At 50.9% G+C, this 16,835-nt stretch overlaps 1 protein-coding gene across 1 annotated transcript in view; it reads left to right on the top strand.

The window, feature by feature from the left end:
• MAP7D2 (MAP7 domain containing 2) overlaps positions 1-10,523 on the top strand; it is a 98,844-nt gene extending 88,321 nt beyond the window's left edge. Inside the window, exons 11-17 of the mRNA XM_047765346.1 lie at positions 581-803; positions 1,565-1,669; positions 2,646-2,702; positions 3,583-3,661; positions 4,349-4,535; positions 6,704-6,974; positions 8,982-10,523. Coding sequence (XP_047621302.1) covers positions 581-803; positions 1,565-1,669; positions 2,646-2,702; positions 3,583-3,661; positions 4,349-4,535; positions 6,704-6,953 — 901 coding nt within the window. The 3' untranslated portion in view covers positions 6,954-6,974; positions 8,982-10,523. The remainder of the gene's footprint in view (positions 1-580; positions 804-1,564; positions 1,670-2,645; positions 2,703-3,582; positions 3,662-4,348; positions 4,536-6,703; positions 6,975-8,981) is intronic.
• Positions 10,524-16,835: the final 6,312 nt, after the last annotated feature.

Raw genomic sequence — 16,835 nt, 5'->3', positions numbered from 1 at the left:
AATAAATGGAGACTAGATGCTTTAACTTCTGTATTAAATGTCAGGTTTCTCTTGAGTATTTTCTTCCACTTGCTACTTCACACGTCACATGCTAATTAGAACCCAAGTGAACTGTTTGAGTTCATAGCCACTGCTCTTATATTGCCAACTGGCACAGGTGTGGCCATTGAAACACTTGTTTTTTCGGACTTACGTTGCTTTTAAATATTTGTTTTCATCAGATTTAAAAGCATTGTCATTAAGAATGCTGGGGCTGGCTCATTTGTAGATTGGCTAGGGAACAGCTTATCTTCATTATAGTGGGTTCACAAATCGGTACATTTTTACTGTGGGTATCACAGAATTTAAAGTCGACCCAGGTTGGTGTTTTTTGGGGGGCGGGGTTAACTGTATGGATTGGACTGGCTTTCCGGGAAGGACGAGTCCGTTTCTTCAGTGGAAGCTCATTCACTCGCACGCGTCTGTGAGTGGGTCACACATCATCCCCTCCTGTGGGCACCCAGTTCTCAGTAGGTTCTCTTTGGGGCACGTCGTCGTCGTCGTCGTTGTCGTCTTCTAATAACAGTTATGTCCTCACAAGGCTGCAGAGAGAGGAACTGAAGAGAAAGGCAGAGGAGGAACGACGTCGCCTAGAAGAGGAAGCCCGTAGGCAGGAAGAGGAAAAGAAGAGGCGGGAGGAGGAGGAGGAAAGGAAGGCGGCGGAGGCCAAGCGGAGGGCCAAGGAGGAGCTGCTGCTGAAAGAAGAGCAAGAAAAGGAAAAACAAGAAAAAGAAAAGCAAGAAAAAGCCATGATCGAAAAGCAGGTACCGCACAAGCCCTCGTGGCGACCTTTCCTTGAGGGCCTTAGTTAAAAGGAGGTAAAATGAGGTACATTCAAATGACTCGCAATGTTTATTTGAAGTGTTTTAACTGGGTGGTTAATAAGCGGAGGGACTTTGGGCCACAAGGACGACACGGGCGGTGCTGGCTCGCTGTCCCTGCCAGCTCTCCCACAGGCAGACCCTGCCTGAGGCTGTGGGTGCCCTTGGTGTATTTGGGAGATGATCTCAGGACGCTGGCCGGGGAGGGAGAGGAAAGCCAGTGTGAGCGCCTCGATGGGGCCCTTACGGCGGGCACCCGGAGCTCGCTCCCCCCGGGCCGCTCGGAGAGAGCAGGCCTTAGAAGGGCCCCTCTCAGGGCGAGGACACTGGGTTATCTGTCTCCCAGCTCCTGCCCCTTTTGGTTGAAGGCCGCCCCGTGGGGATTTAACTTCCTCAAACTCCCAGCCACGCGCATAGGTCACGGCCAGAGGCTTCCCTCAGACCCAGAAAGACCGTGTGTGCAAACCGTCTGCCCGTGATTTGCGTGGTAGACCGAGGTCACAGGAGCGAGAGCCAGCCTTGTCTGAGCAGGCCGTGGACAGCCACACTGAGGATGAGAACAGCCCCCGCTGGGGGGGCGTCATCCCAGCAGCACCCGTGGGGCTGATGATGCGGTGGAGGAACAGGGGCACACCCCGGGGGCACGCACTAGGGCTTTCTTTAGCTTAGTGAAGCCTACGCCTTGGTTTGCCTGTTTCTGTCAGAAGGAAGCAGCAGAAGCAAAGGCCCAGGAGGCAGCTAAACAGATGCGTCTCGAAAGAGAGCAGATCATGCTGCAGATCGAACAGGAGCGGCTGGAGAGGAAGAAGGTAAGGGCTGAGGGCTGAGGAGTACCTAGGGTGAGGCAGGGCCAGGAAGCGAGTCCAGTCACGTTCTGCAGCTGTGGCTACGGGGACCTTAGAATGGTTCATTAGAGTGAGTTCGTTGCTCATGCCTCGAGTCTTCTGTATCTGTTAGTTTTCTGTCATCCTGTTCTTTGAGTTACTGAAGGGGGTCGACGGCTCCATCTGTGATTGTGAATCTGTCCCTTTCTCCTTCCAGTTCTATCACTTTTTGTTTTTATAAGCTCTCCTAATTTTTGCCGAAGGAGCTCTACTGTTAGGTGAATTTGTATTCCAAGTTATTAAATTCTCCTGCTAGATGGATCCTTTGATCACTGTGCAATGTCCTCCTTTACCTCTAGGAATACGTGTTCTCTTCAAGTCTGCTTTGTCAGCCTTCTCACGATTAGCGTTTGCATGATAAAGCTCTTCACTTGGAACCAATGTGTGTCCCTATTAATGTGTCCATTGTAAACAGCATATAGTCAGGATTTGTTATTTTAATCCACTCTGAGCATTTTTGTCATTTAATTGGAGTATCTGGGCCCTTGAGGTAATAACGGGTGAAGGTGGGTTTAGGAGGCTGGTTATAAAGGTCCATGCTCACGGGGTCCAGTCTGTGGCCTCCCCTTCCACACCTCAGCTTGGCTCTCTCTAGGGTGGTCTTCTTGAATGGCAGGTGGTAATGGGTTGATTTCTAGGTAACCTAATGAGAGGAAGGAGACAGATGGGATATATAACTTGAATGTTGATTCTAGCTACTTACTAGCTTGCTTCTTAAGCATTTGACCTTGTTCCTACGGCAGAGGTGTGCATCTGCAAAACCAGTGGAAAACTTTGCCACCCTCGTTATCCTCTGCTGACGCTTCTCTTTTACAAGTTTTCTGAGAAATGTGCAATTGCATATAGACCTGGCTATGTGTGTTTGATTTTGAACTCTTACCTGGTTCTTTTTGGGTCCCAGAGAATAGATGAAATTATGAAGAGAACAAGGAAGAGTGATGTGTCTCTGGAGGTGAAGGTAGGCCTTCAGATTACCACTGTCATGATTCACGCCCCGAGAAGAGCAGCACAGTGGGATACGTTCAGTGACCCTGTAGGTGTCAGGATTAGCCCGAAAAAAGGGGCCTCTTCCTGCTTTGATCCTGGCCAGATTAAGGCAGCTGTAGGTGTCTGAAAGCAAAGAGAGGCATTTCAGAGATGGGGCCGTAATACAAAATGTCCTCAGAGAAACGGGGGTGGGCGTGCAGGGAGTGCAGGGAGAAGCCCTGTAGTCCACAGATGAGCAGGAGAGTGGTGGCATGATAATAAGGGAGACACAGCTGATTTGGAATAAGCTCAGGAAATTCAAAGAATTCCCCTGGAACAGGCAGATGGTCCAGCAAGGTTCTAAACATCCTCTAATGCTTTTCTTTTCTTTTCTTTCTGTTTTTTTTTTTTTTTCCTTCTTGGCCACTCCCACAGCATGGAGAAGTTCCCAGACCAGGGATTGAACCTGTGGCCACGGCAGCGACCCAAACCACTGCAGTGATAACACCGGATCCTTAACCCACTGAACCACAAGAGAACTCTCTTTGATGCTTTTCGAAAGCACCTGTCTTTCTAGGAGTTCTCGTGGCTCAGTGGGTTAAGAATCTGACACTGTGTCCATGAGGATGCGGATTTGATCCCTGGCCTCGTTCAGTGGGTTAAGGATCTGGCGTTGGCCACTAGCGCCAGCATAGGTCACGGATGTGGCTGTGATGTAGGCTGACAGCTGCAGCTCTGATTCTGCCCCTAGCCTGGGGAACCTCCATATGCCACAGGTGTGACCCTAAAAGACAAAAAAAAAAAAAAAAAAAAAACGAAAAACAAAAAACACTCGTCTTTCTACATAAAGCCAATCTTCCCTCTGTTTTCAGAAAGAAGAAGCGAAAGTGGAGCTTCAGCCTGCTGTGTGTGTGGAAAATAAGATAAAACCAGTGGTCCCCAGCAAAATAGGTGCGTGTAAGGTCTGGTTCTTGCGTTCTTCCTTTCAGGCGGTGAGGGCCCGTGGTGCTTCCTGCGGGGAAAAGCACCCACGGGTCCTAAGGGCGTCATTGCTGTAAAGGGGCCGATGGGCTTTCCCTTCCCCCGGTGGAGACTCCGTCTCCAGCAGAAGTCTGTCAGGTCCATTTGGAAACCGCTGGGTTCCTCACTTCCTCTCATCATCCCAGTGCCGGAGCCAGGCCATCTGCTGACCAGGCTGCTTTCCAGGGAGCTTGATTGCTGGTCCGGTTCTATTCACAGCGGACGCTGCTGTTCTCTGGCAGTTTCTCCTGCTTTCCAGACGTCTGGAGAGTCCGGCTCTTTTCTGTCATCTGTACTTAAAACGCCTCGGGTTTCCCTCTCTCCTGGCAGCCAGAGTCGGGAAAGGCATGTCCGCCTCAGAGTCCCTCTCGACATGTCTCTGTTGCCTTGTTCGAAACACCACCCTCCTGGGTGGGTCCTGAGCTCTGCACAGACAATGGTGATGGCATTTGTCTGCTCTTCCCCGTGGCAAGGTGCTGCGTGGGGTTCTTTTCACCGAAAGTGTCGCATTGTTGGCAAAGCGGAGGAGTTCATTGCCTCCACAGATATTTCCCCGGGTACTTCATTCTCGGGGGTATTTTCCGGCTGACAGACTGACTTTGTGTTGTTCTCCATCAGAAATCAATGGATTGAACACCTGCCAGGAAGTTAATGGTGTGGAACGTGCTGCCCCAGAAACTTTCCCTCAAGATGTTTTTGCTAATGGACTTAAACCAGCTGGGGGACTTGTTCACCTGGATGCCCTGGATGGGAAATCAAACAGTCTGGATGATTCCACTGAAGAAGTTCAGTCTATGGATGTGAGGTGAGTCCGTCGCTTTTGCATTTGAGCCTCCTCTCTTCCCCAGGTACCTCCCCCACCTCCCAGTTGATTGCTCCATCTTTTACACACTCCTCTCTTTGTACACACCTCCAGCAGGTGTGGTTGCCATTCAGGAAAGCTGCCACTGGTATATCAGTGTCCGGTGCCACGTTCCCTAGAAGCAGAGCCTGGGGCAGGGATGCTGGGGCACGGGATTTATTGGAGAAAGGGAAGGCAGTGGCGAAGCAGGATGGGCAGGGCAAGTCTCCGAGCAAGGATGCAGTCTCAGCGGGTCCCACGGAGCCCTGGAGGAGGGGTTTCGCCCAGAGAGGGGCCTTCGCGTCACTGTATTCGTCCCCCGTGGACTCTGGAGCACCTGGGAGGCGGGGGCGGGGTGTTGCTCTGTCAGCCAGAGGCAGTTGCCCAGAAAAAGGGTAGCAGCTGAGGGGACAGGTGCAGCCACAGGTAAAGGGGGTCTGGGTGAGGCACCAGAGGGGCCCACCTCCTGTGTCCAGTGTCTCGTGTTTAGGTAACCTTGACTTTGGAAACTTGACACAGGAACTAACTTGCTTTCAGATCCTGAAAACGTAAGGAATTCTTAGACGGGTATGTTTGTGGCTCACACTGCCTGGCAGATTAATGCGGGACAAAAGGAGAGCTCGGCTGGGTGTTGGGGCAGAGGCGCCGGGCAGCTGGAGCGAGGGCTGGCTCCCTGTGACACAGAATTGCTGCCGGAGCTGCAGCCCGCCGGCACTTTCGCTCCTGTCCTCTCCTGGTCTGGGGGAGAGGGAAGCGGAGGAGCGCCTTCCCAGGGCACAGCAGTCGTGACCGTCCCGGCCCGTGCTCCCTGGCCTTGCGCCGCGCATGGGAAACGCGGGCTCCTGGCGCCCTGGCCACAGTAGAGTGAGCCGGGCTCCTCGGCCCCGGCCTCCCGGCCGCCCTCTCGCCATCCGGGCAGGCTTCCTCCCCCCCGGCGCCACTCTGCCCCCAGGGGAGACCGCTGAGGCGTCTCGAGGGACGACCCCGTACCCCCCCACCACCACCTGCTGTGTTGAGGCAGCTGGCCAGGGTTCGAGAACGTGAAGGAGGTGTGTGTGTGCGCCGCGTTCTTCCTGTGGTGGCCACCTCTGCATTTGGGAGATGGGGGGTGCCTGGGGGTACCCCCGAGCTTGGGGTGCCATTCTGTCCTCCCAGGCTCTGAGCGCCGCCGTTTAAAGCCGGGGAACGGAGGTGGGCAGGGTGGATGTGGGGCGGGCGATGCTACTGATGAACCTGTCCGCCCAGGCCACCGAGGCGCTCTTCCGTCAGCTGCTGCCGTTAACTAGGCTCAGGAGGGAGGCAGAGCCTCTGAGCTTTTGCAGTTCAACTAGTTGTTCTAGATTTTTCTCCAAGCTCTCACAGAGAAAGGAGAGAACCAGCCGAAGCTGACAGCAGCCTTACTCTGCTGTTAAGAGAGACTCCTGGAGACAGGACCACAGCCGCGAAACTCGGCCTTCCCTCTCTGGGGAGAGCAGAGATCGCAGGCCCACTGGCAGGAGCTGGAGAGGTCCGGGGAGGGAGGGGGTGAAGCCTCGCTTCCGCGAGGGGGCTGGAGGGAGCTGGGCTCTGCAGCCGACCGGTGGGCAGTCAGGTCCCCAGCCGAGCCGGGTCTCCAGGCAGCTCCAGCAAACTCTTCCCAGTTCGGCCTGCGCCGGGAGCCCCGGCAGGCGGAAAGGCCGGCGGATGGCTCCACAGTGGAGGAAACGCTCTCCCCGGAGGGGCCCCGAGGTGCCCCTGGGCTGATGGATGAGGCCCCTTCCTCAGCTCCCTTCAGCTGCTGGCATTTGCTCTCTGGGTTCCCCGTTTGAAGGGTTTCGGAAGTGCTTGGCTCCTGTGTAGTGGTGTGCTGGTGCCTGCGGTTTTTAGTTTCTTCCTGTGGGCAGTGTGAGCTTGGCCTTCACCGCCCTGCTCAGTCCACTCCCCTTGTTCTCATTCACGGGGCCTCGTTTCTGTCAGTGTGTCCGAGGTTGAACTAACTTGTATTTTTTATCATGTATTACACACAAGCTCTGGCTCTAAATCCATCTCCTCTAGAAAAGAATAGTACAACAGAATGTGACAAATAGAGTTGATAGCTGTGTCTGTCTCTCCATCTCTCTCTCTCTCTCTCTCTTTCCCCCTTTCCCCTCCAGTCCTGTTTCGAAAGAAGAGCTTATCTCTATCCCAGAATTTTCACCAGTGAATGAAATGATTCCTGGGGTATCTCTGGACCAAAATGGAACTGGTAATGCCCGGGCCCTTCAAGATCTCTTAGATTTCACTGGCCCCCCCATTTTCCCCAAGAGATCCAGCGAGAATCTCAGCATGGATGACTGTAACAAAAACCTGATTGAAGGATTCAACAGTCCTGGCCAGGAAAACACTCTGAACACCTTCTGTTGACCATCATCTCCTTAATGCAAGGTACAGTCTTGCGATGACAGTCCAAACCTGAGATGGGATAAACATCACTCTGCCTCCTGAACGGTTGTTTTGATGAAAAAAAAAATGCAAACATAAATGTGAATTCATGGTATATACCGCAGCACGCCTGAGAATTGAGATGGATTTCAAGTAAATCCTTCAGGAGTTCCCATGTGGATCAGCAGGTTAAGAACCCAACATAGTGTCCGTGAGGATGCGAGTGCAATCCCTGGCCTCGCTCAGTGGGTTAAGGATCAGCATTGCTGCAAGCTGTGGTATAGGTCACAGATGTGGCTTGGGTCCAGTGTTGCTGTGGCTGTGGTGTGGGCCTGCAGCTGCAGCTCTGATTCGACCTCTAGCCCAGGAACTGCCATATGCCACAGGTGTGGCCATAAAAAGAAAAAACAAACAAAAAACCCCCCAAACAAACCAAATAAATCTTTCATATGAGAGCTTTCGGAGCCATACCCCACCGTGCGTGCCCGTGCTTTTGGGAGGTGTGTAGAAGTACTGGCTGAATGTTTGACCAACCATGTCTCAAGCAGCAACTTTATTTTGGAGACAAAGAGAGAATGCTCTAATAGTGGTGCAAGGTAGTGTTGACAAAAAGCATTTCTCCCCTAGTTTTATTCGGTGACATCTTATATTCTATCTAGAATCATTTGTATACTTTGGTGAGTGTTGGACCAAATGATTTGCTCTTCTGTTGACATCTTCTGGATGCTTTCAAAGCAAACATCTGTTCTTAGATCATACCTAAGGGAGTGGGTGATGGGGGGAGAACTGAAGTTTGTGCCCCGAAGCTTTTGTTCCCCAACTTTGGTCTTTTTTTTTTTTTCTTTTTCTTGCCACAGTGCTCCTAGCAGCTTCTCGTTTTGAGTAAAAGTTATATCTCTGGGTTATAAACACTCTGGATTTTTGTGTCCATAATTGTATATTCGATTTATTTCATTTTAGGGCTCATCCTCGAATGATTAAAACATAATTAGGATCTATCATTAAATCCTTTCATAATTTAATTCCATTTACTCCTCCCATTTTAGCTCCTAATTTTTTTTTCTATTCTCAGCATTCTCTCAGTCACCTTACTTTTTATGATATTCCACTCCTGTAACAGAACTTTGATAACGGCCGTGATTTAGTCCAACCTTTCTACTTCTCCAGTGGAGTAACAAGTCGGGGAAGCTTCATGGCCAAGGTCCCAGTGCCTCACATACCCATTTCTGCCTGACCTCAGATGTTGGCTGCAAACAATGCATTTTAGAGTTTGCTTCCCTTGACTCGTGGAAAAGCAGCTGTGGTCCTGTTACACATGCGAGGGAATGTGTGACAGGTAGTTTTTAGAATAAACCAAATCACTGCTTTAGAAGAGCAGCTGCCTTCCCGGACACTTAAAAAAAAATTCAGTTATATGGCTTAATATTTAGTAAGAGATTTCCTTTGTCGTTAGCATACCTTGCACCCTTCGATTCACTGATCTCACCGTCAGTTAAGGACCAGAAAATCGGCAAAATTTAGGAGAGTGTCCATGGCTCCTGAAATCTATTTCCTACACATCTGACTAGAAGAAGTGTAAAATTTCGGTCCAAAAAGATCTTGGCTGAGTAATTTTATTCATACTGCGTGTATATTTTCACTTGTCACATCGGTTAACGAATTCTCTGCCAGTCTTGCTGGAGATGTGTTTGGAAATGTGTTGGGGGGATGTTGTCCCAATGGCTGGAGGCAGGACTGGCATTTGTGATGCAAAGCTCGTGACATCAGACATCCTGCAGGTTTTTGAACAGTCCACCACAAAGAAAATTTGACTCCCCGAAAAGAATGGCCCTCCACGAAATGCTCTAGCACTCCAGTCGAGAGACACTCTCAGCCAGGGAAAGTGCCGTTACCAAGGAGGTAGAGAGCGCCACCCGAGTCATCATTTTAGCGAGAGAGGATAGTTGCTACAAGTCGCAAAGTCCTGTCTCCCCCTTGGTCTCACCTGGTTTTGGTTTTGAATTGATGCAGGTGGTGGTTGCAGAACCGGCGAAGCTGCCGGTAGTCCGGTCGGAGCTGCTGGCCCTCTGAAGAAGCTTCTGTCGTCCTTAACCGCTGGATTCCAAATTATTAAAGCAAAGCGTAACTGCATCTCCTAGTTAGTATGTCAGACACAGGCCCCTCCCGGTAGAACCTCGAGACGCTGGCCTTGTCGGGCTTTCGCGCAGTTTCGTGTCCGGTTACCCCCACGAGCTTCAGCTGCTGACACAGCCCTTCCATGCTACTCTCTTGCCATAGTGAGCCTCTGAATACCCCGAGTGATTTCGGCTTGGAAATTCACCTCATGACCCTTCTTATTCCCAAACCTGGAGCATATGAACATTGAGATGTCTGTTCTTGTAAATACTCTAGACACGTACCCGGACTCTCCTTAAACATATACCCAACCTGGGCTGCGCATCTCCCTGCCTGTGCTTCGAAGGAGAAGAAATTCCAGAGGGTCTCCCCATCTCTGGGGTTTCTCTGCTGAAGTTGCCATCAGGAAGCTGGCTTTTGTTATTAAGCTCAGCCACCTGCACAGAGTGTCGGCCCCCCTTACCCCTTGGACAGCCGGTGGCGGCGTGGGTCTGGTTGCGGGAGGGGCCGTTGGCCGGCGTGGAGCGCCGCCCGCCCTCCTAGGCCCGGTCTTCTGGACGCGGGCGCCTGAATCCCGCAAGGACCTTTCGTGTTGCACCTCAGAACCTCCAAGCTGTAGCCCCTCCAAACCCTCGAGCGACCTCTGGGCTGAATGAATTGGGCGTCTCCTGCACAGGTGGTTGCTTTTCATGTTGTTGCTGTAGTTTCTCTCTTGGATCTTGGGGCTTCTGTTTGTTCGTTTACTCAACTCGAATGACGGCAGTCACGAATGAAAAGCATGGCGCTCTGAATCAAGGGGGCCCTGATCTGGGCCCAGCGTGTCACTTGGGCCGCCTTTAACTTACCAACATCCGGATGGGGACAAATGATGGTAGAATGTATACGCCACATGTTTTCTGCCGTGTGACGATGTGTTTCCTTCATTTCATTTCTTGTGGTGAAATGTGACTTTCAGATTAAAATAACCTTTTCTTCTTTGAAAGCTTTTTTTGTTTTTTGGTCTTGTATGATAAAGAATTTGAAAAGATCCATAATTCTGACCGAGGTTTGCAACCAGGAGAGAAAAAGGAATCCTAATAACAATCTTGTTTATGTGCTTTTAAAACCAGCTGCAGTGTGAGACTGTATTAGTTATGGAAGCTGTGTATGTTTGTGTATGTGTATATACTAAATAAAATCTATGCCTCCAGTAACACAGTGCCATTGATCTTGGTGAATATCGGGAGGAAGCTCCTTTCGTGACAAGCACACAGAAAATCACAGCATGGTCTGACTTTCAAAAAATGCCTTGCCGTCTTTCTCACACGCCCTGTTTTGCTGAATGTCTGTCTGGTTGTGGTCTGTTGTACCTCACAGCACCATTGTGATTGTGGCGATGCCTCATTTGCATGATGTGTACATGGTGTGTACTGTGAAATACATTGTCACTGAAGCGTCTGATGGCGTGCTAGTGCTTTGTTTGTTTCCGTAGGCCCAATGAGGACAAGTTCTGAAACCAAACCACATATCAGATTTTCAAACACCCGTTTGGAAAAAAATCAGAAATCCTATGTGTGTGTCCTTACCCTGTCAAACTCATTAAAATGCCCCTGTCGTCAGTTCTGAGTGAAACCAACTGTGGAAATAAGCTGCGGGGATGAGCTGTCCCAGGACGTGATGAACGCGTACGTGCAGTAAAGTTGCTGTGCTTTGATGCCGCCGATGCCAGTGAGTTCTAGCGAGCTAAGAGCCCTTAACTGTGGTGTCATCTACAAAAGCAGTCCACAGAGCAGTCTGGCATTGAAATAAAAGTATAATGGGAATGGTGACCCCGGTTTTCCACTGAGCCGAAACCCCGCACCACCTTTTTCTGGTATCTCCATCGTGGCGTATCTGCAGCCTGGCTTGTCTCCAGCCAAGACTAGGAGCCAGGGGACCAGGACTAGACTGGGGAGGTCAGGTACCCGTGGTAGCTTCTGGGCAGCCGTCTCTGAAGGCGAGGACCCAGTCCCTGCCGCCCTCCCCAGCTCTGTCGACAAAGCCTCTGGCGAGGGCACAGAGTGAACATCCCCACCCCTTCCACGTGCTGACCTTTGACCGCACATGACAAGTAGCTTCCGTCCTCATGTGCTCTGAGCCGGTTGAGTCATGGCCAGTCACACCTAAGAGCAATTTCTGTTTTGTGAACGTCCTAAATTTTTCTGAGGAGGTGTAGGCTTCTTATTTGTCAAATGCTATTGTAAATTTTTTTTTTTTTTTTACATTTGGAAAGCAACTGTAAAGAGCTATAACTTTTGTTTCTAGAGTTACACCCGTTACACTGGGGCACATCACAGGGCGACCTCCGCCCTCCCCACTTTTTTTTTGTCTTTTTTTTTTTGTTTTTTTTTTTGTTGTTGTTGTTGTTGCTATTTCTTGGGCCGCTCCCGCGGCATATGGAGGTTCCCAGGCTAGGGGTCCAATCGGAGCTGTAGCCACCGGCCCACGCCAGAGCCACAGCAATGCAGGATCTGAGCCGCGTCTGTGACCTACACCACAGCTCACAGCAACGCCGGATCGTTAACCCACTGAGCAAGGGCAGGGACCGAACCCGCAACCTCATGGTTCCTAGTCGGATTCGTTAACCACTGCGCCACGACGGGAACTCCCTGCCCTCCCCACTCTTGAGCATCATTCAGGAAGCACAGTTATGGAGGCAAATGGAGCACACACTCTTAGGCACATTAGAAAAGAGAAGCCTTTGCAGGTAGTCTTTCTGCGGGGAACCCAAGAGAAATCCTTGGGAAACTGAGAAGAGTTTCGGAGGGGAGCCAACTGCCGAATGAAGAAAAATCAATAGTCTAAAAATAAACTATAAAAATAAACAGGAAATGGATCCCGACAAAACTCATACAACTCCCCAAAAGAACAGCATCGTCTAAAACTTGACCAGGGGACATTAGAATAGATGTCCATGGGGAGACAGGCCATGTCCCTGAATGGGAAAACCTACCTACCTGAAGAAGACTAGTAGGTGACCCTCCATCACGTTTGTGTAAATTAGATGAAAGTCCACTCAATGGAATTTCTGTTTTGCAACTTGAAAATACAATTGTATGGTTCATGTAAGAAAATGAACACAAAGCTAAGCAACTATGAGTTGTTTTATTTGATTAATTTATTGATTTGCTTTTTTAGGGCCACACCCTCGGCATATGGAAGTGCCCAGGCTAGGGGTCGAATCGGAACTACAGCTGCCGGCCCACACCACAGCCACAGCAATGCTGGATCTTTAACCCACTGAGCAAGGCTAGGGATCGAACCTCCGCCTTCATGGATCCTAGTTGGGTTTGTTACTGCTGAGCCACAATGCGAACTCCAAGAAACTGACGAGTTTTTAAAAATATACAATTTCCCCCCCAACAAGTAGTGAAATATATGGCAAAACTGCCATAACTAAAACGGTGTAGTGAAATAGAGAAAAAGAATCTGGGATAGAAATCGAGATCAGCGACATACCCCAGAGATGTAAGAATTTTTTAAAAATAATTTTCTAAATGATTTGTACTTCTTTTTTAAAATGATTTTTATCTTTTCCATTGTTGTTGGTTTACGGTGTTCTGTCAGTTTTCTACTATACAGCAAGGTGACCCAGTCACACACACACATAAGAATGTAATGCTTGATGGGGCCAGGGTGGAACACTTGTTTCTGGAGAGAGAGGGAAAAGACGTGGTTTATTGTCTCCTGAGGTCTGCATCTCTGATGGGGGGTGGGGGGAGTAAGGGCCTGGAAGTCAGTGAGGAGATGATCCAGTTCGCAGTGGAGTCCAAGGTGCAGGAGCCAATTGTGGTTCAGAGTTTAAGGCGGGGGAAAAATTTAGACACAAGACTTGGTACCAACCTCTAAATACCTTGAACTGATGCCTCTCCCTCCCCGGGATCTGCCCTGACCTCAGGGGCTGGGAAGCAGTGGCCGCTGCTCGCCGGGGTTTAAGCTTCTGCAGGAATGCACCCTAACAGCACATCCTGCATTCCTGTTGGACACGACGTGGTCCCAAGACTTGCCCAGGCTGAGAGAGAGGTAGAGGAGGCTTACTTTACCTAAGGACACACAGCCGGAACTTGGCACCGCTGGTGCTGACCCAGGGGCCACAACTTTGGTCTCCTCAGGGGAGTGGACAGGCTCTCTGGCCCCTGAGAGCAGCAGAAGTGTTTTGCGAGAGCAGGTGCGCTTGTAGCCAAGAAGGGCCAGAACCCCTGTGGAGAATGGTAGTTCTGAGTGTGCTTTTTATTTAAAAAAAAAACTCTCACGCTACCATTCACATACCGTAAAAATTCCTTTCTTGTAAAGTATACATCTGTGTCTTTGATTTCTTCACAGTTGTGCAGCCATCCCTGCCATCTGATTCTAGAACCTTTTCATCTGAGTGTGCTTTTGCAGGGGTTACCCACCCATCTGTCAACTCAGAGCAGCAGAGCTTGGCTTTACCACTGGCTCCAGTTCCCACTGTATCTGGAAGCACGAACACAGGGTTTGAAAACAGTATTCCTTGAACCAGTCGCTGCCTTTGTTCCCCTAAATTCCAGCAGGCCAATTTAGCCCGGGGTTTCTCGAACCCAGTTCACGGGGGCTCTCTGGTGTGTGGTTTCACGTTCTCTGTGTATAGAGATCGGATCAAGTGCCAAACATGGGCTTACTTATCAGATGTCCACCCAGGGCCTTTTAAGGTGTGGAGTGGTAGGAGCCTGCCTGCAGCTCTGCTGGACATAAGCGAGAAGCTTCTCGGCGGCAGCTCCGAAATGCAGAAGTGTGACTCTTCCAGTTGGTCCTGAGCGCTGGGTGGTATTAGGGAAAAAGGCTAAAGCGGCCAAACTTCTGGATTTCCAAGAAAGTATGAAGGCAGCCTTTCTCCATCTCACCTCATCTCAGGAAATGCAAAACGTAGGGAACAGAGCCCAAGGAATTCAACTTTTATGGAAAAGGACTTCTTTTCCGAATTAGAGCCAACGGCTGTCCGTTGGCCGTCCTTGTCTCCGATCACATTTGTCCTAGGAGCGCGTGCAGGCCCAGCTCGGAGCCAGCCAGGCAGCTGGCAACAAACAAGTGGTAGCTTTGAAGGTACTAGGTCCTGCATAGCAGCTGTTCCAAGAGGCTGTGGGGTTGAATGCAGTCCCCACAGTGGGTCTCCATGGTTGTTTTAGAACTGAGTTGTACTGGTATCACTGGGAGGAAAGAATCAATTCCATTTGCTCGATGGACCTGGCCTTCTGAAGGGGTCTCAGGGGTCGCGCCTGTACAGCGACAGCCCCGAGGGCTGATATGAGGTGTTCCGTATTCACCGATGGTGAGAAATGATTCGGAACGTGGACGTGAGGCTGAGAGCTGACTGTGTGCCCTTACAAGCCCTGTGAGAACACGGTCTCAGAGTTCCCGTCATAGCGCAGTGGTTAATGAATCCGACTAGGAACCATGAGGTGGCGGGTTCGATCCCCGGCCTTGCTCAAGTGGGTTAAGGATCCAGCGTGACCATGAGCTGTGGTGTAGGTCACAGACACGGCTCAGATCCCGAGTTGCTGTGGCTGTGGTATAGGCCGGCGGCTACGGCTCCGATTCGACCCCTAGCCTGGGAACCTCCATATGCCGTGGGAGCGGCCCTAGAAAAGGCGAAAAGACAAAAAAACAAAAAACCCCACAGTCTCGACAAGGCAGCCCAGGCCGCTGCTGAGTCTCCGGAGATGTAACTTCGCCTGACTTCCCCTGTGCTGTGGTCTGGGACCCAGTCCGGAGTTACTCACTTGCAGACAGAAAGTCGCGGGTGACTTTTGTCCTATAAAAAAGCTGACTTCAAAGGTGATGCCTCTTGGTCCCTGTAAGGCCCTAAGCAATTTCGTATCTACCTTTGCCATCTTATTCCCGCATTCTTTGCCCCACTAAATAGACGTGTGTAGTGCCGTGTGTATACCGACCCCTCTTGTGCCTGTAACCGTCGGTTCCCTACCCTGCCTTGATCCAGCGTCATCCTCCCGCTCCTCAATGAGTTCAACACTGTCCGGGAGGGAAAAAATTTACTTCTGCCTTTCTAGGTTCTTCTGGCCGATCTAAGAATGAAATCGACATGAGACAGAGTAACAGGAGCAAATCACATTTCCTACATACGGGAACTCTGCACACCTGCGAGTGGTAGTCTGCACAGATATGAGGCGTTCGGAGACAGAAAAGTAACGTCAGGCCTTACGTGCCATCTGCGCTAAGCAATGGGATGGGGCCTGGGGCGTCCAAGGACAGGAGTGTCACTCACAGGATGATAAGAAGAAGAGCAGGTGTTTGCTTGCCATGTAGATGGGGCCACTTAGATAAAATTTATTTCAGCTGGTTAAGAGAGTCAAATTCTCAAAGGAGGACGGTGGTTTCTCTTGAATCTGCAGCCTCTCGGCAACCTTTAGCGCCAAACGATCGTCGCGTGAAAGCGACACATCGGAGGGAGGCTCGATTTGAACGCTTACGACACTTTTTTTTTTTTGTCTTTTTGCTATTTCTTGGGCTGCTCCCGCGGCATATGGAGGTTCCCAGGCTAGGGGTCGAATCGGAGCTGTAGCCACCGGCCTACGCCAGAGCCACAGCAACGCGGGATCCGAGCCACGTCTGCAACCTACACCACAGCTCACGGCAACGCCGGATCATCAACCCACTGAGCAAGGGCAGGGACCGAACCCGCAACCCCATGGTTCCTAGTCGGATTCGTTAACCACTGCGCCACGACCGGAACTCCCAGAAGTCTGTTTTTTTTTTTTGTTTGTTTCCATTTCTTGGGCCGTTCTCGCGGCATATGGAGATTCCCAGGCTAAGGGTCTAATCGGAGCTGTAGCCACCAGCCTACGCCACAGCCACAGCAACTCCGGATCCGAGCCACCTCTGCGACCTACACCACAGCTCACGGCAACGCCGGACCCTTAACCCACTGAGCAAGGGCAGGGACCGAACCCGCAACCTCATGGTTCCTAGTCGGATTCGTTAACCACTGCGCCACGACGGGAACTCCACGACACATTTTTGATACTTGCTCCCTGTATGTTTACATCCCGACTATGCTTTTCGCCTTTGGAACGTTATTCTTGGACACTGAGGAAGCCTTCAGTCCTCAGCAGGCTTCGGGAAAGTTTAAACAGCTGCTCTAATGACTCTCAAGGTTCCTGTTCAATGCTAGTGTCGCGGATGTCGTGGTGCGCCCCCTGGACGGCCGTCCCCTTGAGGACTGAGGTGTTTGTACTTGCAGATGCTGGAGGTCCAGTTGCTGAGGGATGCTGGTGGAGTTCCTCTCCAAGAATTGCCCTTGACCGATGGAGGCTACCTCACCAAGGTTAAATCCCTTCACTTGGGCAGCTTTTGGGTAGGCTGGATCCTGACTGGATAATTCAGGTATATGAAGACCCCTGCCTCAAGGTTGGGCAACGCAGAAGGGCTGTCCCAGCTTCAGAGCCCCCTTCGGGTTCAGCTGAGGCCTCTGTTGAGAGTGTATTGCTACCCAAATCCTGGCTTCTGCTTCCTTCTCTTCTCGACCCCCCACCGCCTGCCCCGCCATCCCCCCACCCAGTCCTCCCCGCGTCCTTCCTGCCTGCTAACTGGTCTCAGAGTCTGCTCTGGAGAATCAGAGCCAGCTAGGCATTGTGCTAAGGGCGTTCCGTGCATTCTCTCTCTTAACCTTAAGAAGGGCTTTCCGGGGAGTTCCCGTCGTGGCTCAGTGGTTAATGAATCCGACTAGGAACCATGAGGTTGCGGGTTCGATCTCTG

The sequence above is a fragment of the Phacochoerus africanus genome, chromosome X (genome assembly GCF_016906955.1).
Source record: "Phacochoerus africanus isolate WHEZ1 chromosome X, ROS_Pafr_v1, whole genome shotgun sequence".
In the NCBI taxonomy this organism is placed as follows: Eukaryota; Metazoa; Chordata; class Mammalia; order Artiodactyla; family Suidae; genus Phacochoerus; species Phacochoerus africanus.
This window is presented reverse-complemented; position numbering and strand designations above follow the sequence as displayed.